The following is a 27785-nucleotide window of genomic DNA, read 5'->3' as shown; positions in this document are numbered from 1 at the left end:
AAACAGACATGTATAGCCCGATCCACCATGGAGTCTGAGTTTATAGCCTTGGAGAAAGCTGGAGAGGAAGCTGAATGGATACGAGGTTTCCTGGGTGGGATTCCACTCTGGCCCAAGCCTGTGTCTTCGATCGCAATCCACTGTGACAGTCAAGCTGCTATTGGATGCGCAAAGAATAGTGTATACAACGGAAAGTCTATACATCTTCGAAGAAGACACAAGACAGTGAAACAACTACTCTCTACTGGCATCATCTCTATAGACTTTGTAAGGTCTAAAGAGAATATTGCAGATCCTTTGACGAAAGGGTTATCTAGAGAGGTAGTTAGATCCACATCGAAGGGGATGGGACTCAAGCTCATACAATAAATCGCCATGAAGGACACTCAACCTTGTGAACGGAGCTCCAAGATCAAGGTTCAATGAGATAACTAATTTTTGGTGATGTCGAGAGAAAGCACTATCTTTGTCCCTCCCTATGGTGTAACCGTATGATAGTGCTGCCTGCATGTTTTAGGATGATCTGTCAAGATCTTAATGAGTTCCATGGCTTTTCTTAAAACGGAGTGTGGCAGGACACTCTTAATGGACTCACCTATGTGGATGTTGGAAGTGGGGCCGCTTCCTATGAGAATTTGAGCTTTTTCTCTAGAGACATTCATTAAGTCCGGGATTAAGCCCACGGCCAAAACGGGCACAACGGCAAGAGCTTGGCAGCTTTCTTTTTCTTTGAGACATCAAAGTGTGGTTGTTATTTCTGAATTGCACTCACTGTTGACGGTTCAAGACATTGTGTTCACCGAAACAACAAGCAGTTCCGGTAACCTCTCACTATGTTAAGGTTCAATCTCTGGAACACCTTAGCCTAATTTTGATGTAATATGTTTTCTCGTATTTCGTCGATATGTTTTATCATTCATGTGGGGGATTGTTAGAAAAAACGATTTAAAATTACCAATTTTTCCTTGGACTATGTTTTGATCCCTAGACCTATTGCCCATTAATTGTTTTTTCTTTTGAATAGATAAAACAATAGTCCCACATTGACTAAAATCTAAAGAGTTTTAGACATAAATACCATAGAATTGGATATAAGGGCATGGCCCTTGGGTCATTAGACTTTTGTGCTTGGAGGGAAGGCTTAGACTAGGGCAAGGTTGCCTTTCCCGTACGCGCGGTGCTTCGCACAGAAGCACGCACGCCGCCGCCGTCCGTCCGGTCGGGTCGGGCTCGGGCTCGGGTTCGGGTTCGGGTGTGGGTTCATTAGATCCTATCTTTTTGCTGAAACTTTTGGTACGTGTTTTACACACATGTAGAAGAATCTTCTTCTTTTTCTGCACATGTTTGTCTTGGCTTTCTTGTCTGTACGTGTTTGTCTTGCTTTCCTTGTCTGCACATGTTTGTCCTGGCTTTCTTGTCTGTACGTATTTGTTTTGGGTTTCTTGTCCGTACATGTTTGGCTTGGCTTCTTGACAACACACTGCTCTAAGCCTGACAAAAGCAACACTGTTTTTAACCCAACATTACCAGTATTTCTGTCATACGCATGGTTTGGTTGCATGCATTTTTTCCTCTCGTTTGTAACGTCTTAAACACTATATAAGGGAGGAGTCTTGAGCTCATTTGACACACCACAGAGAAACATCTCTTCTACTCTCCCTCTGTTTTTCTGTAAACATTTCTTCTACTGTTTTAAGTTCTGCCAAGCTCTAAGGGTACCCTCATTGTATGCTACATTGAGGGGTACTAACTGTAGTTGTATCCTGGAGGTGACTCGCCAACTGCTGTAGCATCTCAGAGGAGTGGCAGGCGATATTTCCTTTAGGACAGCGTAGTTTACGTGCCTCTACATTCTCTGTGCAGCAACATCAGCAACATTATTTTGAGCTAAGTATCTTCTTCTCAGTTACATTATTAGTACTTTCTCCAACAAGAATAACACAGAGATGAAGAGGGTTTGAGCAGTGATTGAAGAACAGTGAAATTAGGGTGTAATGGTTGAACCTGGGATTTGCAGTGAGTAGATGACGAATTGAAGTGGGTTTTGATTGAAATAGATTTGGGTTTGTTTCGAGTCAACAAATCAGAGGAGATGTTAATGATGGAGGTGAAATTAGGGTTGTTGAACCGGTTTTGAATCGAGAAAGGGGATGAATCAGAAGAGGGGTTCTGGTGATTTCTCTAGAGGCAATAGCAGATGTAAGTCGTAATTCAGATGAGGAAACATGGAAATGGTGATTGAGATGAATTAAAGATGGGTTTAGTTTGTCCTGAACTGAAATTGAAGAGAAGATGGTGAAACTAGGGTTCGATTCGAGATGGGTTTTGGTTGATTTTGCGTTTAAATGAAGTTCAGATCACCAACAAGGGTTAATTGATGATGCTATGTTGATTCAGTTGATTTGGAGAACAATCGAAGGGTGTGGCTACAGATTTGGAGTTAAGAAGGAAATACAGTTGGTGTTGCAGTGAGAACTTAATGGGAATTGCAGGTAAGCTGTGTAGTTGAGCTGGTGTTGCTTCAAGGAGTTATAAATTTTAGTTTGTTCTGAGAAGAATATGAAGTTGCAAGGTGCAAATAGCTGATGGTGCTGCTGGCATTGATAGTGGTAAGATTCAGTTGAAGCTGCAGTGGCAATGGAGCAGTACCTGAGGTGAATTGGAAGGAGGGTTTGAGTCTGCAATGGAGAATGGATCTGTATGTGCTGTAATGGGTTTTTGATTCAGAAATTGCAAGTGAAGATGCAGTTTGAATGGGTATATGGGATGAACTGAACTGAAGTTGATGGATTGAACTGAAGTTGCAGTTGGCAAAGTTTACAGCCAACAAAGAACTGTAGGGATCTGATGATGCTATGAAGTGCAGCTGGAGTTGTGGCCTGTGGGTATAGGCTGCAATTGAGTATTGCAGGTGAACTCGAACTGGTGGTACAGCTGCTATTTAGCTGAACTGCTGGTGGTGTTGTGTGATGCATAGATGTATGTTTACAGGTTAGGTTTGAGACAATGAGCGAAGCTGAGAAGCTGAGATTTTGAGTTACTTCTCAGACCAAGAAATAGATGAAAGATTGAGGTTGTGAACTTGGTGGTGTGTGACTGTCATTTGGGTGAAGTTCTGAATCAAAGAAGCTGCAGAGTTGAGCTGAACTGCAATGGCTTTGATGCTACAGACGAGTATTGGATGTTTTTGATGCTGTCTCAATGTGAAGTGCTGGATGGAAGCTAGAGCAGGTGGTCTTGTAGCTGATGGCAGAGGAATTGGTGCTGGTTGTGTTAAGCATATGGTGGTGAACCTGATATGGAAACGGTGGTGGTGCTTGAGTTGTAGTTCAAGTCATGCGGTGGTCGTGACAGTAAGTGAGACAAGAAGCTACAGGGTCGTTGTTGGATTCATCATAGATGCAGGTAGAATTATAGCTGATGGGTTCTGGTAGTTTGGGTCATTGCTGTGGTGGAACTGAAGCTGCAGGATGTGGTGGTACTTTACAAGATCTGGTGCAGCTGAAATGGTTAATTGAATTGCAGGTGAGAGTATGGAGTTACAGATGATGAGCTGCAGTTGAATGCAGCTGCAATGAGAAGGATCTGGTGCTGGCAAGATGAATTTGCAGGAATTGGTAGAGAAGCTGTAGCTGGAGTGGAGTTGTGATGCACCACAATGGTGCAACAAAGATGTTATGGCTCATGCAAGACTTAGGCCTGTGCAACTGGCCTGTCCTGGGACTAGTCAGATAACTCAAAGCTGACTCGTTCCTGACTCAACATCTAACTCAGCGTCCATTAGTTCCGTTATCTTGACTGTAGTTGCAGGAAATCCTACACTACACCCCTCATATGATTTCATTGTTGATCAACTCATTTTTAGGTTTACACTCTTAATTTTATTGATAAATCTTTGAATATTCTTACAAGAAAGATAAAGAAATTAAGAATGACCTCTGCTCTGAACTTTCTCTCTCCTATTTACTTGTTTCTTACTCAAAAAGATATCTCTCTCTCCTTTACAACTCGAACAACTATTTATAAGAAAATACATAGTGGATGACAACTAATATGTCCTTTATTTTCGATTATAATCTGCGATATTCTCGCAACCTTACAATTGTTAATCTCGCAAACTCTCTAATCTTCGCAGGACTATCACATCTTTCTCATGATCTTAGATGACGTCATTTATTCTATCATTTCTGAAACTGTTATGCGACGCTGTTATGCCGTGTCATTGATAATTTCGCTGAAACATTATCATTGCGAGATTCTGATCCTACATCTTGCCTATTCTCATATCTTCTCTGCAAAGTAGGGAATGATATGAGAAATGCCGCAGCTGCTCATCTTTTCATATTCTGCATTTATCACACGTATTCTTTGGTCCATTTGTTTCTTGACACGTCTTCTGTAACCACAACTTTTCAACCACTCACGTCTCTTCGTCTTAATGGTGTTTATTTCTTCGAGTAAAAAAAAATCTCCTTTATATATTCATCTTACTCTTCTTTCTATTTTTCTTTTTACTTTCTCTTCTATTTTTATTCTCTCGTTTCTGCAATTTTGTTATTCTTCTGCAAGTTCTGCTGCTGTAACTTCTTCTTCCTTCAATCATTTTACTTTCCATACATTCCCATACTCTATATTCAAACATGGCTCCAAGTGGTCATAGATATGAGAAGAATTTACAAGATGTCCAAAAAGATCTCGCTGATAAAGGTTTCACACTCTCCACCATTCCTGGTGAGAATGCCAAATCAATTCTTTCTGTCAAGATTTTCTCTGATCAATATTGTGATGATCAATCAATCATAATTTCGCTAGGTCGGATTCTCACATGTCTCCCCATTCCTCTTTATAACACAGATCTTCCTTTATTTTATGAAATTCTCGTTCATTCGGGATTTTCGCGAGCCATCTTCCAACTGAGTGGGGACTGCATCCGTCTGATGCTAGAGTTCGCTAATCGTGGTGCTGGTAGAGGATCTTTGTACTCCAAAGAACTTAGGGATCCTAAGTTCGCAAACCTAGAGATAGTTGCTGAGAAGTATACAGTGGCGAATTTCTTTGAGAACTATGAACTTATCTCCATAAAGAAAGAGAATACTCGCTGGGGTATTCGTTTAAAAAGGAAAGATAATATTGATGAATCAAAAGTTCTCATGCAAGATATTGACTGGCATTCTGGTAAAAGCACAACTCCTCGCTAATCTAAAGATGATAAATGGTGTGTTTTTCCTTTAATGCTAAAGGGACCCTACTATGCTGGATCAAATATTCTTCCTGCGAATCTCGCTGCTTATCAACCTTGGGTTTTCTCTTGGCCCGAAAAGGAGAAAGAGGTATGTTTTTCCCCTTTAACTCATTTTATATTTCTTCATTGATTTTTTCTATTATGTTCGCTAATTCTTGCGACATTTCGCAGATCCAAAAACTGAAAGATAGTTATAACAGGACTGGGAAATCTAGTACTATGTTAGCTCTTCGCTCATGCACAGATGAGGTAAGAAATTATCTCTTATGATTTTAAATAGTACTGTTACTTCCATGCTTCTATTTCTTATTCTTATCTGTGTGTGAAGATTATTGCTGAAGTAGAAGAATCTGCCGATGTTGCGAAGATTGGTGATAAAGGTAAAGGTGCTCTTCGCAGAAAAAAATCAACTGGTCCTCCTCCAAAGAAAAGGAAAGTTCGTTCTTCTTCCCCTTCAAATATTCCTCCTCACTAAAATTATGAAAGTGATAAGGGTGATGAGGACAACGATGATATTGCTGCAAGCGAAGATTCTCCACCTGAATCTTCTATGGCTAAGTTATCTGGCCTCTTTTCTGATTCTCTACACGGAATGGGATATAGCCAATTCGCAGATACCTGCAAAGCTCTCGCTACTCTTTGCGATGTTCCTTTACTGGATGGTGATAGCTCTCTTCGTGGAGTTTCCAGATTTGTGACTCCCGATTTTTTGCATTCTCTCAATAGTCTGGTATATCTTTATCCTTTTACTTCTTCATTGTTATAATTCAAAATTTATTTCTATATTAATATTTTTCGCAGGATGGAAAAGCTTCTTTTGCTGTTGCCTCAGATCTAGAGAGAAGACGTGAAAATCTTGAAAAGAAGAATATTCAATTTCGCAAAAAGAATGAAGAATTGGAAGCTGAAGTTAAAGGTCTTCGCGGAAAGAATAGACAATTAGAAATTGATTTTTCCTCGTATAAGAACAAAATTTCTAGTCTTCAACAAGCTAATGATCAGCTTTACGGTATGTTACTTTTCTCTTTATTCATTCATCCTATTGTTTTATCTTATTTAAATGATCCTTTTTGCAGACATTTATGGTCTTTCTGATGAAGCTACCCTTCTTCGCTCATTTCCTAATGCCTTGGATAATGATACCCTTCTTGAACGTCTTAACAATTCCTTAAATAGCTTCTCAAATGATAGAATTTCATCTCTTTATCTAAATGAACTTAGATCTAAATTTCGCCTCTTAGAAGTTGATCATAGATCTAGTTTAGGCTTATCCAACAGATTTAAGCGTCTCCTTATTGATTCCAAAGAGAAAACCAATGATTTAAGAACCAAAATTAGTGGTCTCATATATGATAAGGATCGTATCTCTGATCAAGGTGCCAAGGCTTTGGAGAAATTCCAAGAGGCTCTCCTTGAAGTTCAACTTGAGCGAGATGAAGCTAACCGCAAGAATATTGAACTATGCGAAAGGGAAAATAAAATTCGTTCTCGTCTTCTCATAAGTAGTGAGGATGAATTTATTTGGGTTGCTAAAATTTTAGATGATGCTAGAAAAGATTTAGGCGTAAATGTTAGTCTCCAAGATGAACATACAGCCTTGATTAGAGATATGATTTCTGACAGAGAAGGTTGCTAATTGCTTTTCTTTACTAATCTTTTGCTTCTTATGAATTTTCATCAAGTTAATAATTGATTGTCTTTTGTTCGCAGATTCTGAAAATTAATATCGTGAAAAGATTGAAGAACTTGAAGCAGAAAAGGAGGAACTCGCAAAGAATCTTTCTTCTCGCAACGACAAGTATTCTAGATTAAATAATCAAATCAAGATCACTGTTGCGAATTTTAAGAATGATGCTATGCATTTTCGCAATCAAACCATCCAAATGGTTTGTGATGATCATAATATCCCACATTCTGATTATCCTTGTCTTTTAGAAGAAATCCCACAGAATACTCTCAGTTTGATTTAGAGCTGGCAAACGGGCGGGACGGGGCTGGCTTGTGACCAACCCGCGGGTTACGGGTTAATACAAGCCTAAGCTTGCGGGTTGAAATTCTTCACGGGTGGCCATTTATCCAACCCGTGCCCGTCCCGGGTAAAGCTCGCGGGTTCACGGGTGCTCACGGGTTACCTGGTTTTTGTTGAGTCAACTCGCCAGAAATCGATTTCTGGGCTATTTCCTTCCACATTCAGGCCATCTAAAGTTCCTTAACCTACAAGCTACAACCTAAGTATCTAACATTCATCCAATTCATTTGGTATATCAATTCAAAAACTCAAAATTGCAAAACTAAACTAATTTTGCATTTAAAGAAACACAGACACAGATACTATCATACTAGTCATTAGTAGTTTACTTTAGTACTTAAGTACTTTAGTTACAGTTACACAATACTTCATCAGTTCATGATGATTATTGATAAATAATGAAAATAAACTTCCGAGACCGAGACTGTAGATACCGTTGTTTCTAATTTGTATCACCAAGTGCGACAATATTAATAACCACTTCCTGCACAAAATATATATTGTGTGGTTAATCAAAAAAAATGTTAACTATCAAAAAAACATCTCCAATCTCTTTTTTATGCAATATTTGGAGATACTGGTAAGTGATAAATAACTGTCTGTCCAAAAAACATTCTCATATTCCATGTTTATCTTTGAGTTGCTCCAAAAAACATCTCTAATCCTTTCATCCTTTATCCACAGCGATGGTCCGATTTCCATCAACAAAAGTTTATACTAAACCAGCAACAAAAGTTTGAATTACATTTCCATCACAACAAACTCATTGTCACATTGCATGATGCTAAAAACCAAAATGGACATTTCACGTAAACAATTCACCATGGACCTCTAACTTCAAACTACAACCACATACAATTTCATGATAATTAACAGTTGTTTAAGTTGCAAGTCATTGAAAAGAACAGGGTGAAGGGAAGGTACACACTACCATAAATGAACCTAACTATAGAGCACTATGGTGTGTATGATAAACAGAAGCAGCGTAAAAGAACAAAACAGAGGAATGGTTACAAGAATGCATGTAATATACCTCTTCGGCAGTTAATACTTACACTAAACCAATTATAAAAGTTGGAATTACATTTCCATCACAACAAATCCATTGTCACATTGCATAATGCTAAAAACCAAATTGGACACTTCACATAAAAAAAATTCACAATAGTCCACAACTGTGGCTACTAACTGGTTAAACCACTAATACACAAAGCATAGTGATCCTAATAGTATGCATGATCAATGGAAGCAGTTTAAGTTTAATGTACATCATGAACGAATAGCTACAAGGATTCTCAGATGCACCTCTTTGGCATTTACCAATTACTTCAGAACAAACCCAATGCCGCATTCCAAAAACCAAAATCGGCATTACACATTAAAAAAATTCACCAGAGTCCACAACATTGGTTACTAACTAGTTAACTCACAAAATCACGCAAAACTATGAGACAAACTCTTCGTTACCGACACAAGAAAGTACAGCTACACAGGTAAAAAATAAAGTAAACAATACCATCCAATCATTCATAATGAGAAACAAAAGTGCAGGGCACATACCCGACGCTTGAAACGTTGAGGTGGGTCACGGTTCCTCCTCTTCTCTCTAGAATGAACTCTCACCACATGATAATGAATAGCACAGGACACACAGTAAAGCATCTTGGCGTAAAATTTAGGCAAAGTGTATCCTACACATAAAGAATCAATCACCCACCCAAAATCAAAATCAATCTATAAATCACAGTAAACACCCAAAATCAATCCAAAAAACAAAAAAAAATCATTTCCAAAAAACACATACCATCATAGACACAAGCTTCCTGAACATCTCTAACAGCAGCTTGTTCAACGATGTTCCTCACCAAAAATCTCTTGATTGCCTTATCCTATTCCAAATCACCACCACCACCACAAAAAACAACTACTGAATCAGAAAATCTACATCCATTCATATCAGATCCCAAGAAAAAATCAAATCAAATCTGTGAAAATGAAATCAATTAGTTACCTTAGGGCAACACTTTCCACAGTTTGAACAACGGATGAAGTTAACATGACCACGGCCATGTTTGTTACGACCACCATTCCTTCGCTTAAACGTCTACAAAAATCAAAACAAAATCACCAGAAATTCAAAATCATAAACTTGTATAAATCAACATCTATCATGAAGATTGAAACATGATTTAGGGTTCATTTGATTGAAAGAGGGACTTACCATGTTGTGATTTGCAGCCGCTTCTTCTTCTTCCTCATGAAATTAAGAATATTAAAGATTACCGATCTTCACAGAATCACCATCACAACAATACTAAGAATATTAAAGATTTGTTGGGATTCCTATGTAAAACCCTAGATTCCTAGAAGAAGAAAATAAAGAAGAAAACAAAAATTAAAATCTGATTACATGCTAGCCTTGAATCTTTAGATCAAAGTAACTGCCTTTGATATCTAGATCTAATAGTTCTTCAATTTGTTGTTCTGTCCGTCAGGACTCAGGAGACTCTCTCTGAGTCAGGGAAGAAGAAAAAAAGAGAGGAAGAACCGAAGAAGAAAGATAGAAAAGCTTAGGGTTTTTCCGATTTATACGATAGAAATTTGGGTGACACGTAACAAGCTACGTGTTTTAGTTTCAGCAGGGTATGAAATTACGGGTTACAGGCCAGACCGCGGGTTTCACGGTACGGGCCGGTTTAACCCGTTTCTTCACAAGCCACTAATTGTACAACCCGCGCCCGTCTTGTTTAGTTACCATCCGGGACGGGTGCGGGTTTTCACGGGACGGGACGGGCCAACCCGCGGGTTTTGGCTTGGTTTGCCAGCTCTAGTTTGATTATCTCTGATAGTGAAGCTGATGATAAGAATTTGATAGTGATGGAAGTTCTGATGGTGATGAAGATTCTGACGCAGGTAAAGAAGGAAACAAGTCTGATGCAGATAATGAAGGATTAACCAAGAAATAGTTTTTACTTCTTTCTTTGATTCTTTGTAATACTTGTACATTTATTTCTTCTTTCTGTATATTTGTGTTTCTTTCATTTTGACCTGCATAAATTAAAACAATTCTTCTTTGCAATACAGTTAATCAATATAATCATTAATTCTTGAATTTTTGAGTAAATCTCTCATATGGAGACAAATAACATTTTCTAATTTCATACATTCCCATACTTGCCTCTGTTATTTGAATCCAAATGAGAGATTTTATAAAAAAATTCTTATTGTATAACTTCGCAACCTTTTGCGAAGTGAATTTTGTTTCTTTTCAAAGTCTCATTCCTGTGTGGTCTTATTTTGCCTTCCTAATTAAAGGTATTATTATGCCACCTCTTGTCATTGCGACAAAAGCGTAGGACGTCCTTGCACTTTCATGCAAAAACCCATTGATCTTGCCTTAAATTTTTCTTTTGTATTATGGCCTCTTCAGGAATGTTGCGACAATATGATAGGCCTAAATATTCTTGCGAAAATGAAGCCCCATGACATTGCCGTATTGCGACGAAATCGCAGGACGTCTTCACACTTTCATGCGAAAACCCATTGATCTCGTCTTATCCTTTTCTTTTGTATTATTTTCTCTTCAGGATTTTTGCACAAATATGACAAGTCTTAATATCCTTGTGAATAAGAAGCCTCATGACATTTGCGTCTTAAGACACTTATCATCTCCCTAATGGAGGGTGCCGCCCTTATCTTCCCCCTGGTTGCCCCTTCAAGGAGGCGTACTTCTACCATACAAGGTTAGATCCTCCCATCCAGTCTTAACAACAACCAGTTGTTTTCGCAGCCTCTTATCCCTTTTACCTATAGGGTTTATGGTTACGAGACTGCACCCTAAGTGGGGTTTTCTTCAGGCCGAGTGCAGTATAATCCAAGACTTGTCAAGAATGGAAAAGTACGCTTCAAACGTATATGGCACTCTTGACTCAACCGTGTACCTCGGCGCCTTGATCAGATCTGCACTCCTTGGGAGAGTCCTTATTACCTTAGTCGCCCAACCTAAGTCATATGCTTATGTTGAGAATCCAAGGTGCCTCTCCCGGATGGGCTTCATTGACCCCAAATCTCCATGACTCAGGTTCCTGTGGCGGTGTAGCCTTTCCCTGAGTCATGCAATAGGTACCTCCTTATATGACGTACTTTAGGTCTTACATTTGCCTCTCGAATTTGTATTCGCGAACTAGGGTGTACACCATAAAGGTTCGCCTATTTCTCTTTTTTCATTCTTCTCTGATTATTTTCTGTAAAATTCATTATCTCTGCGAGAGTCTCGCAAATCATTATATTTTATCTGAATTTCGCAATCTCAATTTTGTTGTTCAATCAAATGTAGTTTTGAGAATTTTACTTATTGCGAAATTATCGCAACAACTTAATCATTCATACATTTCTTGTTTTATTACCTTTGCCATCCTCTGCTTCCTTGGTAGTGGTATGTTCATCATTTTTGTTCCGAGCTAGCATTAATTTCGCAACATCTCTTCTCCTTTCCTTTCGATTTTATTCACCATCAACCTCTCACTTATTTGTACATCTTTGATTTTGTGTCGCCAGTTTCCCTTTTTGTTTGCTCTTCCTTCGCAAGATTCTATCTCAGTTTCGTAACATCTCTTTCCTTCGACCCAATCTCCCTTTATGATTCCTACACCATTGGGGTGAGAGAATTTGATGCATTGGTGGAAAGTTGAAGCTACACCTAGAATCCCATGTAGCCAAGGTCGACCAATTAACGCATTGTAGGGTGATTCTACATCAACGACACAGAATGAGATTTCAGAAGATATTCCCTTCAATGGAATTCGCATAGTGACCTCCCCTTTAGGCTTGTTAGCAGTACCATTAAAACCATATATCTTATATGTTGATGGTATAAGATCATCATCTCTTCCACCCATGGTTTTATAAGTATGATAAAATAAGATGTTCACAGAGCTTCCAGTATCGACTAGAATTCTATTGATTGCCCATGAATCTTCAGCTTCATCATCCTCCTCTTCTTTCGGTTTTGGATTAATTTCTAATTTTATTACCAATGGATTTTCATGCACCTCTTCTCCTTCGGGAGTTTCTTCTGCAATAAAAGAAATGATCTGTTTCTGCCATTCCTCTAATGGCGAGATTTTCGCAATATTCATAATTTCTCTTCCATCATTATCTCTTGCGAACACTCTACTCAAAACATTATCATGGAAATCTTCAATTGTCTTATATGAATGTACGATAGAGTGACAGAATAGATTTTTTGCTTTTGCACCAACTTCTATGAAGAATGTTTCTTTCTTTTTCATCGTATTCACTTTTTGATGTTCTGGTGGTGGTGGTAATGGTTGAGATTGCGGATGCCCTACCAAAAAGTCGTTTAGTTTTCCTTGATCTATAATTATAAAAATAATTCTTTTTACATTTCTGCAATCGTTTGTGGTATGTCCATGAAAATGATGATAAGAACAAAATTCATGACTTATGTGGTTTGGAGGTGGTTCCGTTCCCTGGTATATTTTCCATCAAGATTATAGCTTCCCATATATTTTCAACACTTGCATTTAAAGGTGGCATCTTGATTTCTTCCCATATTACCTTGTGACTTCCTTGTCCTTTATTATAGTTTTTCCTTTGAATTCCATAAGTTTCTTGCGGTTGATCGAGCCTTTGAATCTTGTTATTTCCTCCATGATTGTAGAAATTTCTTTCTCTTTCATACTCTTCTTGATCTCGGCTCCCCATAGCTACCAATTTCTGCTGATTGTTACTTATCACCTTCTCTTGTTGTACTTGCGAAGTATTCGCCACTGTGTTTATTAGATTGGGTAATAAGCTTGAATTCGTTGTTTATGAGCTGGTGTTCGCAAATGGATATGATTCCATTTCATTTTGCCTTTCCTCTAGAGCAATGTATTCTTCTTGAAGTTCTCGCAATTCAGTCACTGTAATCGTATTCTTGACTCTGAAAATTTGGACATACAATAGGTTTGTTGCAAACATAGCATTGATAAATAATAATATGAGATATCTCTCATATACACGGCCATACATTTCGCTACACATAGTTCTCCATCTTTTAGTCAAGTGTTTCAAACTTTCGCCAATCCTTTGTTTTAATCCAAACACATCTTCTATACCAGGTCGTAAGGAATTGTTACTTATATGTTCCCCCAAGAATGTAGTCTGCAAATGATTGAAGGAGGTTATTGTATTCTTTGGTAAACCTTCAAACCATTTTAACGTTTCTCCTGTTAAGCTGGATGCGAAATATTTGCACAATACCGCATCATGATTTTCCCATTGTAACATACACCTCACATAGGCTTTAATGTGTTGAATTGCACAAGTTGTTCCATAAAAAATGCTAGTTAATGCAGGCAAATTGCATTTCGGTGGTATTCCTCCTAATTGTACTTCCCTTGTAAATGGAGTTTTCGCAGCTTCTTCTATTTCTTTATCCAATTGTCTTCTACCTACTTCTCCTCTGTTATTTAGCATTCCTCTCATTTCTTCTAATTCTTTCAAGATTTGTTTATTTACACCTGAATCTTGATCCATTGGCCTCTTTAATTTTGCTTCTCTTCTTCTGCGTTCACGTCTATCTTCTCTCGCGAAATTTTGCATCATCTCGTCTTCTTCTGCGATTCTCTTCCTCATCTCTATCTTGAATTCGCAAATGATGATGCCTTTCATTTTCCCTTCCATAATTTTGTTCATTTCTTATCAATTCAATTTGCTGTCTTTCAGCCATTCTCTTTACTCTATCATACTCCTCATTGAGATTGTCGTTATTCCGGTTTTGTGTACCCCTTCTTTCTCGATTGTCATCATTGTTCTGGCGAATTGTCTCCTGAAGCTCTTGCTCTTCCATTTCCGCTCTCAATCTTTCACGTTCGCAGATTAAACGTGCTTGTTCAGCATAATGTCTTTCAATTTCTTATTCAATTGTTTGTTGATTTCTTTGGGTTTCGCCATCTTGGTTATTTTGTCCCTGATTTTGTTCGTTCTCTTGATTTCCTCCAATTTGCCCATCATCAAAAGTTTCATTTTGTGGAATGTAACGATCATCAATTCTTTCTCTATTTTTGCGATATGCTTCATTAAGATTTGATATTTCTTCTTGAATATTGTTTCCAGCATTGATTGTGGGTGAATTTCGCCTCATTTCTCTTCTAGTCGATCTTGAATGTGATTTTGTAATACTTCTCGATCTTCTATTCTGTAGTCTTATATTCTCCATCCTTAATTTGTGATTTTGCCTTGTTAAATTCGCATGTTCTTCTGCCTCAGCTCTTCTTTCTTCATGTATTCTTCGTCTCAATGTTTCTAACGCTCCAATTTCCTCACCTCCATGAATTATTCCTTCATCTGCTTCTTGATTTCTCTCTTCATGTCTATAATTTCTATTTTGTTGCTCTTATTCTATTTCTTCTGCTGAATTTGATCGCCAAGTGTGTACGCTCACCCTATCATAATCTGTATTCCTCTCTTGAACTAGTGTTTGTTGAATTGGCGGTTGAATTTGATTTTTTCTATTATTTCTCATTCTAGTGGATTCTCCCATTTCACTTCTTGCTCTTCCAGCAATTATTTTGCTTCTTCTAACAGTAGTCGGTTGTTCGGATATATTTCTTCTTCTAGCCATTTCTTCAATGTTAACAGTATTGCAAAAAATTATGAAAAATTCTTAATCAATCAGTTTAAATTTTCAAAAATCTCAATATCAATCTTTAGCTTTTTCTAGAATAATCTTCAACTCGTCCCTGTTTCTAGCGCCATTATGTAGTTGCAGGAAATCCTACACTACACCCCTCATATGATTTCATTGTTGATCAACTCATTTTTAGGTTTACACTCTTAATTTTATTGATAAATCTTTGAATATTCTTACAAGAAAGATAAAGAAATTAAGAATGATCTCTGCTCTGAACTTTCACTCTCCTATTTACTTGTTTCTTACTCAAAAAGATATCTCTCTCTCTCCTTTACAACTCGAACAACTATTTATAAGAAAATACATAGTGGATGACAGCTAATCTGTCCTTTATTTTCGGATATGATTTGCAATATTCTCGCAACCTTACAATTATTAATTTCGCAAACTCTCTAATCTTCGCAGGACTATCACATCTTTCTCATGATCTTAGATGACGTCATTTATTCTATCATTTCTGAAACTGTTCTGCGATGCTGTTATGCTGTGTCATTGATAATTTCGCTGAAACATTATCATTGCGAGATTCTAATCCTACATTGACCGTCAGTTTTTCCGAGTTGACCCGTTGACAAACTTTAACCGGTGACCGGGTGGACTTTTCCGGTCACCTGAGATACTTTTCCCGACTTATTTCCGGCCAAGTTCCGGCCATTTTACCAGTTTTCCGGCGAGCACTTTTGGGGTATACTTTCTACATGGGTATTTTCACATATGGGCTTGGTGAACCACATTGGATATGGGATTTTGGAGGATTGACCTAGTTTTGGAAAGACGAAAAGCTACAAAAGGAGAAAGTTTCTACTTTCTTTGTGGATCACGTATTTTTCTATTGGGAGTTTTGGAGAGCGGCGACTAGGGTCTGCTTTTGTTTATTTTTCATCTTCTTCATTTCATTTTTGATTATGATTTTGATGAACTCAAAAGCTATGAGTAACTAAACTCATATTATTGGTTATGGGATAAAAGTTGATTTCTCAAGCATGATATTTAAATCAGTGGATTAGTTTTGTCTCAACTTTATTGTTTATGATTCATTGTTAATATTGTTGCATGATTTGAGTGTTAGTTTGATTGAGTACGGAATCAATTTGATTGGTCTTCATATCTATTGCTAAATTAGGTTTTATTATACGAAAAAGTGATAAATTCCTGATTACAAGTAGCTTAAATGTGAGTAGTTCTTGTAGTGATATATCCTACTAGTCACATATGAATCATAAGTTTGGTTAAATCGAATTAGTGCTTTTACACGTTTGATTTCCTTGATTAGTCTTATTCCATAGAACTTAGTGCTTTTAGGGAGTTAAACTTAATTGTGCTTTTACACTTTAGGTTGCTTTCTAGGAAGAATTCACATATACATCTTTCAATGTGGTTGTGATGAAATCAGGGAATTAACGGGATATACTTGCGATCAAGGTATCCTAGGACTTTTAGTAAATGAGATATTAAAATTTCAATTCTAGTCATTGATGAAAATACACGTTTGTGAATGATACTATCCGGTGACCAATATCTTCTTCCATTAATTATTCCAATTATTTACTTTGCTTCCAATTATTTTTATTGCATTGATAAACAAAAATCCCCCTTGGTTACTTAAGAATCTGAAAAATTGCATAACAACAATTGCCTCTCTGAGGAAACGAACTCTTTCTTATCACATACTTCATTTATTTTAGTTAAGTAAGAAAGTGAAATTATTTTTGACGCAGACGACTGCGATCAAATTTTGGCGCCGTTGCCGGAGAGGCATACGGCTGGTTGTTAAGTTTTTAGTTTCTTATCATCATTTCTGCTTTTATCCCTGCTTTCTGTTTTCTTGTTTTGTTTCTCACTTGTTTGTGAGAATTGTTTTCAGGTACCTAATTCCTGTCTTCTAAAGATTGGAACTATCCAAGGTGCGGGATAGCTACTCGAAGAGGCACAATACTCCAACCAAGTCAAGACACAACGGAAGAACAAGAGTTGGAAGTGGAAGAAGAGTTACAACTAGAAGAAGAACAAGAGGTTCCATTCTTAGAAGACCAATAGTTGAAGAAGAAGCAATGGGTGATCGTACCCTCAAGGACTTGGCTTCTCATAGGATTGATACACAATAATGGTGTATCCAAACAAATTCAACCTTCGAGATCAATCCGGGGTTGATTAAAGAGTTACCGAAGTTTCATGGCATGACGAATGAGGATCCAAACAAGCATCTCATGGATTTCCATACCATAGTCACGGCCATGCTACCACCGGAGACTAATGCCGATGGTGCAATGTTGAAAGCTTTTCCATTCTCTTTGACGGACAATGCTAAGGAATGGTTGTATTATTTACCATCCGGAAGTGTCACTACATGGAACGGGTTGAAGAAACTATTTCTAAAGAGGTATTTTCCTGCGTCAAAGGCTACTCAAATTCGCAAATACATTTGTGGGATAAAGCAACACGTAGGAGAATCTTTGCATGAATGGTGGGAGCGATACAAGAGATTGGTGGCAAGCTTTCCACACCACCAATTTAGTGACGCTATGATAATCCAATACTTTTATGAAGGCCTCCAAACAAGTGATAGATATCTTCTTGATGCAGCGGGTGGTGGAGCTCTAGTGAACAAGACGGTGGCCCAAGCTACCGAGTTGATTGAAATCATGGCTGCAAACTCGCAACAATTCTACACAAGAGGTGAACCAATGGTTAGGCGAGTGAATGAAGTTACAGATTCATCATCACACTGTGATCAAAGGATGGATAATATGGAGCAAATGATGGAAAAGATGGCTGCAGTTATTTTACCTTCATATGGTGAAGAGTTGGAGCAAGCTAGCGCGGTCTTTCCAAATCAGCAAAGACGGTATGATCCCTACTCCAACACTTACAGTCCGGGATGGAGAGATCATCCCAACTTTAGTTATGCCAACAAGCAAGGAGCGGTCCAACAACCTACTTTCAACCGTTCGAGTGGATTTCAACCACAACAACAACAATTCCAACCGCAACAACAACAATTTCAGCAACCAAAAACAAAACAAGCAACTCAAAATCAAGGTTTTGTTATCGATGCAAAGCTTCAAACGTTTATGCAAGGCATTTCTACCATGTTTAAAGAAAGTCAGACAGAAACTAAGAGTGCTATCAAGGAGTTGCAGACACAAATGCGCTCCATGGCGGTTGATATAAACAAATTGAAGGCACAAAATAGTGGAAAACTCCATTCTCAACCTATTAACCCAAAAGAGGGTGTCAATGCTATTACGTTAAGAAGCGGTACGCAACTTGTGCAACCCGAGGTTACTGATTCGGGCAAGGTGGAAACACCAAAGGGACCTGTTTTGGAGGAGAAGAGTGATGATTCTCCCCAAACTTCTGAGGTACCTATTCCTAACTCTAAAACTCCGGTTTCTACTTATGTTCCTCCTTTACCTTTTCCTCACAGATTTGCAAACTCCAAGAAGGCGGAACTAGAAAAGGAGATTTTAGACGTTCTAAAAAAGATCCATGTGAACATACCACTCATAGATGCGATCAAGCAAGTTCCCAAGTATGCAAAAGTGTTGAAGAACTTGTATACCAATAAGAAAAGGCTCAAAGGTAATGAAGTGCTAAGTGTGGGGGAGAATGCTTCGACAATCTTACAACACAAATTCCCACTGAAATGTAAGGATCCCGGTAGCTTTGACATTCCAGTCACAATTGGTAATGCCACATTTAACAAAGCTATGTTGGACTTAGGTGCATCCTTTAATGTTGTGCCTGCATCTATGTACAATTCACTTGAGTTAGGTCCTCTTAAAAAGGCTGGAATTGTATTGCAATTAGCCGACCTCTCTAATGTTTACCCAATGGGTATTGTTGAGGATGTTCTTGTGTAGGTTAATCAAATCGTATTTCCAGCTGACTTTTGCGTGTTAGAGATGAATGAAGGGTCACCGGACTCGTCTCTTCCATTGCTACTTGGGCGTCCCTTCATGAAAACGGCGAAAACCATTATTGATGTGGAAAAGGGAACGCTAACTATGGAGTTTGATGGAGAAACAATACGTTTCAACATTTTCGAAACGATGAGATATCCTAGTGATGTCCACTCTTGTTTCTCCATTGATGTTACGGATACATTGACACAACAAGTGTTTGAATTGAATGGTGAAGATGCTTTGGAAACCGTTTTAACTACATCCATGGATAATGGTGTAGAGTGTGGTAATGAAGTCAATGAATCCCTTGGTGATCTTAATTCACTACAAGGATGGCCGGAAACTCATAATATCTCTTTTATTTCTTTACCATGCAGTGATGAAAAGCTTGTACCTTCCATTATTAAATCTCCAAAGTTAGAATTGAAACCTCTTCCCGATCACCTAAAGTACTTGTACTTGGGTAACAAGGAAGATTTACCTGTGATTGTTTCTAACAAGCTTAGTGAATTACAGGAGCAAAAACTTCTAAGGGTGCTAAGGAAGTACAAGACGGCCATATGATGGACAATTGCTGATATCAAGGGTATAAGCCCTACCGTGTGTGTGCACAAAATCCGTTTGGAGGACGATGCAAAGCCTACAAGGGAAGCGCAACATCGTTTGAACCCTCCCATGATGGTAGTTGTGAAAAAGGAGATACTAAAGCTTTTGGGCGTGGGTGTCATCTATCCCATATCCGATAGAAAGTGGGTGAGCCCGGTACAAGTAGTACCAAAGAAATCAGGTGTGACGATGGTGGAGAATGATAAGAACGAACTTGTCCCAACTCGTGTGCAAACTGGTTGGGGGGTTTGTATTGATTACAGGAAATTGAATGCCACCACTAGGAAGGATAATTTTCCATTGCCTTTTATTGATCAAATGCTTGAACGTTTAGCTGGACACTCTTACTATTGCTTCCTTGATGGCTATTCAGGTTACAATCAGATTATGATAGCACCGGAGGATCAAGAGAAAACCACTTTCACTTTTCCTTTCCGTACTCATAGAAGGATGCCTTTTGGCTTGTGCAATGCTCCATCTAACTTTAAAAGGTGTATGGTAAGTATCTTCTCATAATATGTTGAAAACATAATCGAAGTGTTTATGGATGACTTTAGTGTCTTTGGTGATTCATTTGACATTTTCTTGCACAACTTGTCATTAATCCTTGAACGATGTGTTGAAACAAACCTTGTGCTAAATTGGGAGAAGTGTCATTTCATGGTAACTCATGGCATAGTTTTAGGCCATATAATATCTTCTAAAGGTTTGGAAGTCGATAAATCTAAAATAGACCTTATTCGTGCTTTAACCCCTCCCACTACGGTGAGGGAGATACGCTCTTTTCTTGATCATGCAGGTTTTTATCGTAGATTTATCAAGGATTTTTCCAAGATAGCATCACCACTTTGCAACTTATTGCAAAAAGATGTGGTTTTTAACTTTGATGAAAAGTGTATGGCGGCATTCAATCGTTTGAAAGAACTTTTGATTTCAGCCCCTATCATTAAACCGCCGGATTGGAGCAAGCCTTTTGAGCTCATATGTAATGCAATTGACTATGCGGTTGGTGCGGTGCTTGGGCAACGTGTGGGGTAGATACCTCATGCTATTTATTATGCTTTTAGAACGTTAAATGAGGCCCAAAAAAACTACACTACCACTGAAAAAGAGTTGTTTGCTATTGTTTTCACTTTGGAAAAGTTTCACTCTTATATAATTGGTACAAAAGTTGTTGTCTTTTCGGATCATGCAGCACTTAGGTACTTGCTAATGAAGAAAGAGGTAAAATCGAGGCTTATACGATGGATCTTACTCTTGCAAGAGTTTGATATTGAAATCAAAGACAAGAAAGGAATTGAGAACACCGTTGCGGATCACTTGAGCTGTCTTGCTGTGGACAAGGAAGCTATCCCATTGCCTGAAAGTTTCCCGGATGAGAAACTATTCTCAATTGCCTTTGGAGAACCATGGTATGTCGATATTGTCAACTACTTGGTGTCTAAACAAATCCCAAAGAACTTGTCTCGTGCTAAGAGGGACAAACTGAAGAGGTTAGGGAACCAATACATATGGGATGATCCATACTTATGGAAACAAGGTAGTGACCAAGTATTACGAATGTGCGTTCCCGAATCCGAGTTTAATTATATCTTGTTTTTTTGTCACTCCTATGCTTGCAGAGGACATTTTGGGAGTAAGATAACCGCCTACAAGGTACTTGAAAGCGGTTTCTATTGGCCAACCTTGTTTAAAGATGCATATATATTTTGTACAACTAGTGATAGGTGCCAAAGAACAGGCAATCTAGGTGCCCGAAATCAAATGCCATAAACTTTTATTCAATTTATTGAAGTTTTCGATGTATGGGGTATTGATTTTATGGGTCCTTTTGTCAACTCTCATGGGAATTTTTATATCTTACTTGTTGTTGATTATGTCTCCAAATGGGTGGAAGCTAAGGCCACCCCGACTAATGATTCTAAAGTGGTTTCAGATTTTGTGCAAGCTAATATCTTTGCGAGGTTTGGAATTCCAAGAGCCATAATTAGCGATGGGGGTTCTCACTTCAAAAACAAGATCTTACAAACCTTGTTGAAGAAGTAGAATGTGTCGCACAAGATTGCAACACCTTATCATCCCCAAACAAATGGATAAGCCGAGGTGTCTAACCGGGAGGTGAAATCTATTCTAGAGAAGACGGTGAAACAACAAGGAAAGATTGGAGCATGCGACTTAATGATGCTTTGTGGGCTTATAGAACCGCATACAAGACACCTATTGGGATGTCTCCCTTTAGGCTTGTGTATGGTAAACTTTGTCATTTACCCGTTGAAATTGAGCAAAAGGCGTTTTGGGCTATTAAGCAATGCAATATGGAGATGGATGGGGTTGGAACGCAAAGGAAGTTACAACTCCAAGAGCTAGAGGAGATTCGCAATGATGCATTTGAAAGCGCATTTACAAGGAGAAAACGAAGTCCTTTCATGATAATATGATTTCTAGGAAACAATTTTGCATTGGGAAGAAAGTGATTTTGTTTAATTCTCGCTTGCATTTACTTCCGGGTAAATTAAGGTCACGCTGGATCAGACCTTTTATTGTTACTAATGTGTTTTCTCATGGTGCAGTAGAAATTCGTAGCATAGCTACAGGCAAGGAACTTAAATTTAACGGTCACTGGTTGAAACTATATTATGAGAATTTCACTTCCGAAGTGGTGGAAGGAGCTAACTTTGTGGATGCACTCCCTATGGAGGAGTCATAGAAAGCAAGGAGATAGTCGGGCTGAGGACTTTAAACCAAGCGCTAAATGGGAGACAACCCATCGGATGAGTATTTCTTGTCTTATATTTTATTTTCTTGTCTTGTTTTTAGCTTTTTATTGTCTTGTATTTATTTTTTTCTGATTTCTTGTCACATTATCATGTAGGATTTCCCACCTTGACTTACTTTGGATGACTCAATTTACATTGAGGACAATGTAAAGTTTAAGTGTGGGGGAGTGGTTAAGCATTTGCATTGTAAATTTTTCATGAAATTTTCAACTTTTGTGTAAAATAGTGAATAAGAAAACTCAAACTTCTAGTTAGTTTAGAGTCACATAGTATACATGTCGCTAAGATTACATCGAGATTCTCATAAGAGTGACTGAACTTAGAGATGACAGAGAACATGATCGGGTTTCATTGGTTTCAAAAGCAATCCGCCACTTTTTGGCGACTTTCACTTTCAACCCGATGAACTTTCTTACTTGTATGAGAGTTAAAGTTGGATTTAACCATCCCAGTGGCAAATGAGGTGCAGACTGAATTCGGTATTAGATTTGTGATCCGCTATAGTGGAGACTACCCATGTTACATCATGAGAGGCACCGACCTTCAGTTCTTTGTACCTGTCTAAATTTGTGCTTTTAGAGTGTGTGTCACCGTACGTAAACTCTGGGTAGAATGGTGAGCTACCCAACCTCCCACCAATAGAAGCACTATTTTGATCTCTTGAGTGCTATTTTATCAATCATGAATGGTGACATCGAATTGCTAACTTACATACCACTTGTAATCTTGTTCGCAGTTAGCACCATCCACTTTATCTCTCTCTACAACAAAAGATCCATAGAAACACCATCATCATCAACAAGAGGAGCATCACAAATTCGAAGGAAAGTTGAAGACGTTTTAGGTTTACAAGCAACAGTACAGAAATGAGCAGATTTCAGATTCAAGTAAAGCAACAAGACAAGGAGCAGAATTTTTACAAGTTGAAGGCTATTGTACGAGAGCGAATATTATCAAGATGAGAGTCAAGAAATTTATGATATCGAGACATATAAGTTGTGAAGAATCGAGCGGTAAAGTACTTACACTGTGGCCTTTGTATTTTATCTTTATCTTTATTTTTATTTGTTAATTTGTATTTTACTTTCTCTTGTCTAAAAAAAAAAAACTTGGGACATGGTCATCATTATACTAGGTCCCTTGTTAAAAAAAAAGAAAGAAAAAAAAAGAGACAAGAGAAAAGTTTATTAGGTCCATCATTAGTTTTAATTTTTTGTTTGTTTTAATTTTTACTTTATTTATCTTGCATCTCAAAAAAAAAAATTGAAAATAAAAAAAAAAAATCCATTGCATCATATTTTGGTCTGTTTAGTTCGTTTTTGATTTTGTATTCATTCAATAAAGCCAATGGAAAGAAGGAATATCAATAATGAAGTTTCAAGCAACAAGGAATTAGAGGAAAGAATCACATTGTCAAGATTCTACGAAGTTCATGATTTCATCATCAAAAGTTGAAGACCGAACACGAAGATGAAGACAAGGATTGAAGACCGAAGACGTTTCTATGGATGCTGTGAGAGTGGTGCTAACTGCACGCCGAACGGATAACGAGGTAAGTAAGCATATTCCCACCTTCGTTAAGTGGTTGATTTCGTTTCTTATAGATCGTCAGAAAAAAAAGGGTTTTCAAAATGAATAAAAGATGTGGGTTTTCAAAAAAATTCGAAGGGTTTTTTCCTTCCTACCATTCAACGTGTCGCAGGATTCTCTCTTCATTCCTACCTCGACACATGTGTGACCCATAAAGAGCTATTTATTATTGAGAACAACTTCATAAAACCCTTTCTTGTGAGGCAGAGTCGAGACTTTTGATCACTCCGAACCCGAATTTCTTTCAATAAGGGATTGTGTTCATTTATGTGTCTAACTTCTTATGACTAGTGTGCAGAATTTCTATGTCTTCTTAACACGTTGGATGCTATCATTTCGGAGAACTAGTAAGTTAGAAAAGTAGGTTTTGTGGGTATATCTCTAGTAAACCCTCACGAGAGTTGTATGTATATTTTAGAATAAGTTTTGTTTCATTTGCTCGAGGACTAGCAAAGTCTAAGTATGGGGGAATTTCATAGGTTATATTTAGAGCAGACTAGGTTTCACAAGGCATTAGGTTTCAATGGAATCTTTTGGAGCAAAAGAAGGAGAAATCGTACATTTTGAGCGTAAAAGGGAAAAAATATCAATTCACTTGCGAGTTATATTTAGAGCAGACTAGGTTTCGCAAGGAAGAGGTGGACAATGAACTGGCAGTTTCCCATAACTGACAGGCCATGTGTGAGCTGGTTATCCCTTAACCACTAAACTGGGGTGCCAATAGCAGTTTTGGTTCCTACACTTAACCTAAAAATCAGAGAGCACAAATTATTTCTTCTTATCATTGGTTTTTACCAGGGATGGTCATGGGGCGGGTATGGGGCGGGGATCTTGTATCCCAGTCACTGCCCCGTTCAAAAAAAAACCCACACCCTCCCCATTACCCGCTTGACCTGGGACGGGACGGGTATGGGAAATACCCGTACGGGGAGGTTTTTTTTATGGATTACCCATACATTAAGTTCAAATATGATGAGTTAATTTAATAATAAATACCTAAGTTCAACCAATAATAATAATAATAATTTAAAATTTCAAACTCATAAATTCATCGTAAAACAAGCAAAGAAAAACAAATTGGTCTATAAACGAGCATCACTCATTTTAGTTCTTAATTATTTCTTATCAAGTATCTTCCTCCATGTTGATCACCTCATCGTATGCTTCAGTTTCTTCCCAAAATGTTTCACCATCGAATTTTGATCCACCTAGCCAAAATAAGAAAGTGTATCATATAACCATAATGATGTATTAAATGTAAAAAAAACACATTTCAATAAAAAGAGAATTTCATTACCATTCAGCATATCCCATAGCCAGTCTTGAGCGCACATCAAAGCTTCCAACGTTTTTGGATGAAGTCTATTACGTTGGACACTCACAAATCTACCTCCGGTACTAAAAGCTGATTCGGAAGCTACCGTTGAAACTGGAATCGCTAAAATATCTCTAGCCATACACTGCAAGACTGGATATTTAATCTCATTTGTCTTCCACCATGCTAGTATGTCAAAATTACCAATCCTAGGTAAAAGATCTTCTTCTAAGTAATTGGTTAATTCTGACTTAACAGTACTAGTAGGAGCAGTATTAGAGACAAACATATCAAACTTTTCCAAAGGATCTACGTCATCGTTAAAACCATGCATCTCTGAAGTGAAATACAAATCATTTTGGCTAACAGATGTTTCAGCAAATTTTACTTTCAGTTCATACTCCGTCGCCAAATCAACGCATAAATCACGTACTCGATCAATTTCGATTTTTGAAAAAGCTTGACCATAAATTTGTGGAAAATAAAACTCAATCAATTTCATCTTAAACCTTGGATCTAACATAATTGCTACGGCCATTACTCCATTGATCACAAACCAATACTCTTCAAACTTCTCTATCATTTCATATGCCATTTCCTTAATCACACCAACTTTAGATTTTTTCCACTCATTTAATGACAATCTAATATCACAAAAACTTGGAAAGAAAAGGTTGGTGGTAGGATATTTTACTCCGAAAAACTTCTCTGTGAAGGTATAAAATATCTTAAGTTTGTCGCACATTTCCTTTGCCAACAACCAATCTTCATCATCTGGCAAACAATCATACTGTGGCTCACGTTGCTTTAGTCGAGCAAAAACCTTCTGATACTTAATAGCAGTATTAAGCATCAGGTATGTTGAGTTCCATCTTGTCTCACAATCAAGAACTAACTTATTTATACTCGAAATATTTAGTTGACGGGCGGCCTCTTCAAATTTCTCAACTCGTTTTGGTGTTGCTTTCCAGTAAGCAACACTATTACAAATCAATTCGATTCCTCCTTTGATCCCCTCTAATCCTTTCTTGACTATAAGAGCTAATATGTGTGCACAACAACGCATATAAAAAATATCTCCACCCGACAGTAAGTTACTTGATAATTTTTCTAGGAGAAGTTGGATCATAAGATCATTAGTGGAACAATTATCTACAGTAAGAGTGGATACTTTACCATCGATATTCCAGTCTAGCAGACACTCCATCAATGCGGCTGACAGGACTTCAGCCGTGTGCGGACATGGCACATACATAAACCTAATACAAAATAAAATTCAGATGGTTGATTAGACCGTACTACGTAGCAACTAGTAATTAATCAGTAAAAAAATTAATGGTAGTGATTTTTCATTTATGACGTGCATATCCAATGCCTGAAATCATTAAATGAATACGCGTACCTGATAATTCGGCTTTGCAAGATCCACGATTCATCGATGAAATGAGCCGTAATAACCATGTATCCTTTCTTTTGCTTACTAGTCCACATATCAGTAGTCAACGCAATTTTACCTTGATGTTTTTGTAGCACCTCCATTGTTTTAGTTTTTTCTTCATCATAGATTTTAAGGATATCCCTTTTAATTGTGCTCCGAGATACCACCTTAAACAACGGTTGAAGCGCATTTGAATATCGTCTAAATCCGGCATGTTCAACGATGGAAAGCGGATACTCGTGTATGATTATCACATAAGCAAGTTCCTTCCTAGCGAACGATTGCTCAAAACTGTACGTGTTAAGCTGGCTTCTTCCGTCACTTTTTTTACTCGGAGTGATTATTGATTGTCTTATATCTTGCTGTTTACGTCGAGGACATCTTTTCATGTGTGCGTGTAGATGCTTAGTCCCATTTGTGCTTTTTCCTCCTAATGGTTTATGACAATATTTGCAAACTGCTTTGTCTTCCCCTTTTATCTTTTTCTTTTCAAAGTGGTTACACACTATGGATCTTTTCTTCCCTGAAACTATAGCAATTTCACCTTCGATATTATCACAATCACCTGTAATGTTTGCCTCGGCAGTTTCACCATGATCATCATCCATTGGAGAACTTGGAATTGTCTCGACATGGTGTTCAGACTGTTCGGATTCACATCGTGTGGATATAGTTGTCATTTTGGGACCACTGTGTAATATACACATAAAGTAATATAATATATATAATAAAGAAAGCTTAAATAATATAATATAATCAATACAATAATTAAATAATATAATATAATATAATTTCTTAGTTTAAATATAATATAAATAATTAATGATATCTTATACTTTTACGTTTTCTTTTATAATATAATATAATATAATTTCTTAGTTTAAATATAATATAAATAATTAATGATATCTTATACTTTTACCTTTTCTTTTATAATATAATATAATATAATTTTTTAGTTTAAATATAATATAAATAATTAATGATATCTTATACTTTTACCTTTTCTTTTATAATATAATATAATATCTTAGTTTAAATATAATATAAATAATTAATAAGAATATAAGATCCTAAAATGGGAACGTACGGGGCGGGTATGCGGCGGGGACCTGGAATCCCATTCCCGCCCCATCCCCGCTTCACTAATTTCGGATATTACCCATACCCAACCCCAAACCCGT

At 37.6% G+C, this 27785-nt stretch overlaps 2 protein-coding genes across 2 annotated transcripts; both read right to left on the bottom strand.

Annotated features, from left to right (window-relative positions):
• Window positions 1-56: 56 nt before the first annotated feature.
• LOC113333275 (40S ribosomal protein S26-like) lies at window positions 57-9522 on the bottom strand (the record flags this gene model as incomplete). The annotated part of the gene is made up of 6 exons (XM_026579789.1): window positions 9493-9522; window positions 9283-9375; window positions 9076-9160; window positions 8832-8962; window positions 4853-4860; window positions 57-105 (listed from the first exon to the last, which is right to left on the bottom strand). Coding segments are annotated over exons 1-6 (369 nt in total), but the record flags the coding sequence as incomplete, so codon positions are not given.
• A 15775-nt stretch (window positions 9523-25297) lies between these two features.
• LOC113332884 (zinc finger BED domain-containing protein RICESLEEPER 2-like) lies at window positions 25298-27281 on the bottom strand. Its single transcript, XM_026579385.1, has 3 exons — window positions 26566-27281; window positions 25368-26422; window positions 25298-25308 (listed from the first exon to the last, which is right to left on the bottom strand). The coding sequence occupies exons 1-3, from the start codon at window positions 27279-27281 to the stop codon at window positions 25298-25300; spliced, it is 1782 nt and encodes a 593-aa protein (XP_026435170.1).
• Between the last annotated feature and the right edge of the window lie 504 nt (window positions 27282-27785).

This window comes from Papaver somniferum, unplaced genomic scaffold (assembly GCF_003573695.1).
Source record: "Papaver somniferum cultivar HN1 unplaced genomic scaffold, ASM357369v1 unplaced-scaffold_132, whole genome shotgun sequence".
Lineage (NCBI taxonomy): Eukaryota > Viridiplantae > Streptophyta > Magnoliopsida > Ranunculales > Papaveraceae > Papaver > Papaver somniferum.
This window is presented reverse-complemented; position numbering and strand designations above follow the sequence as displayed.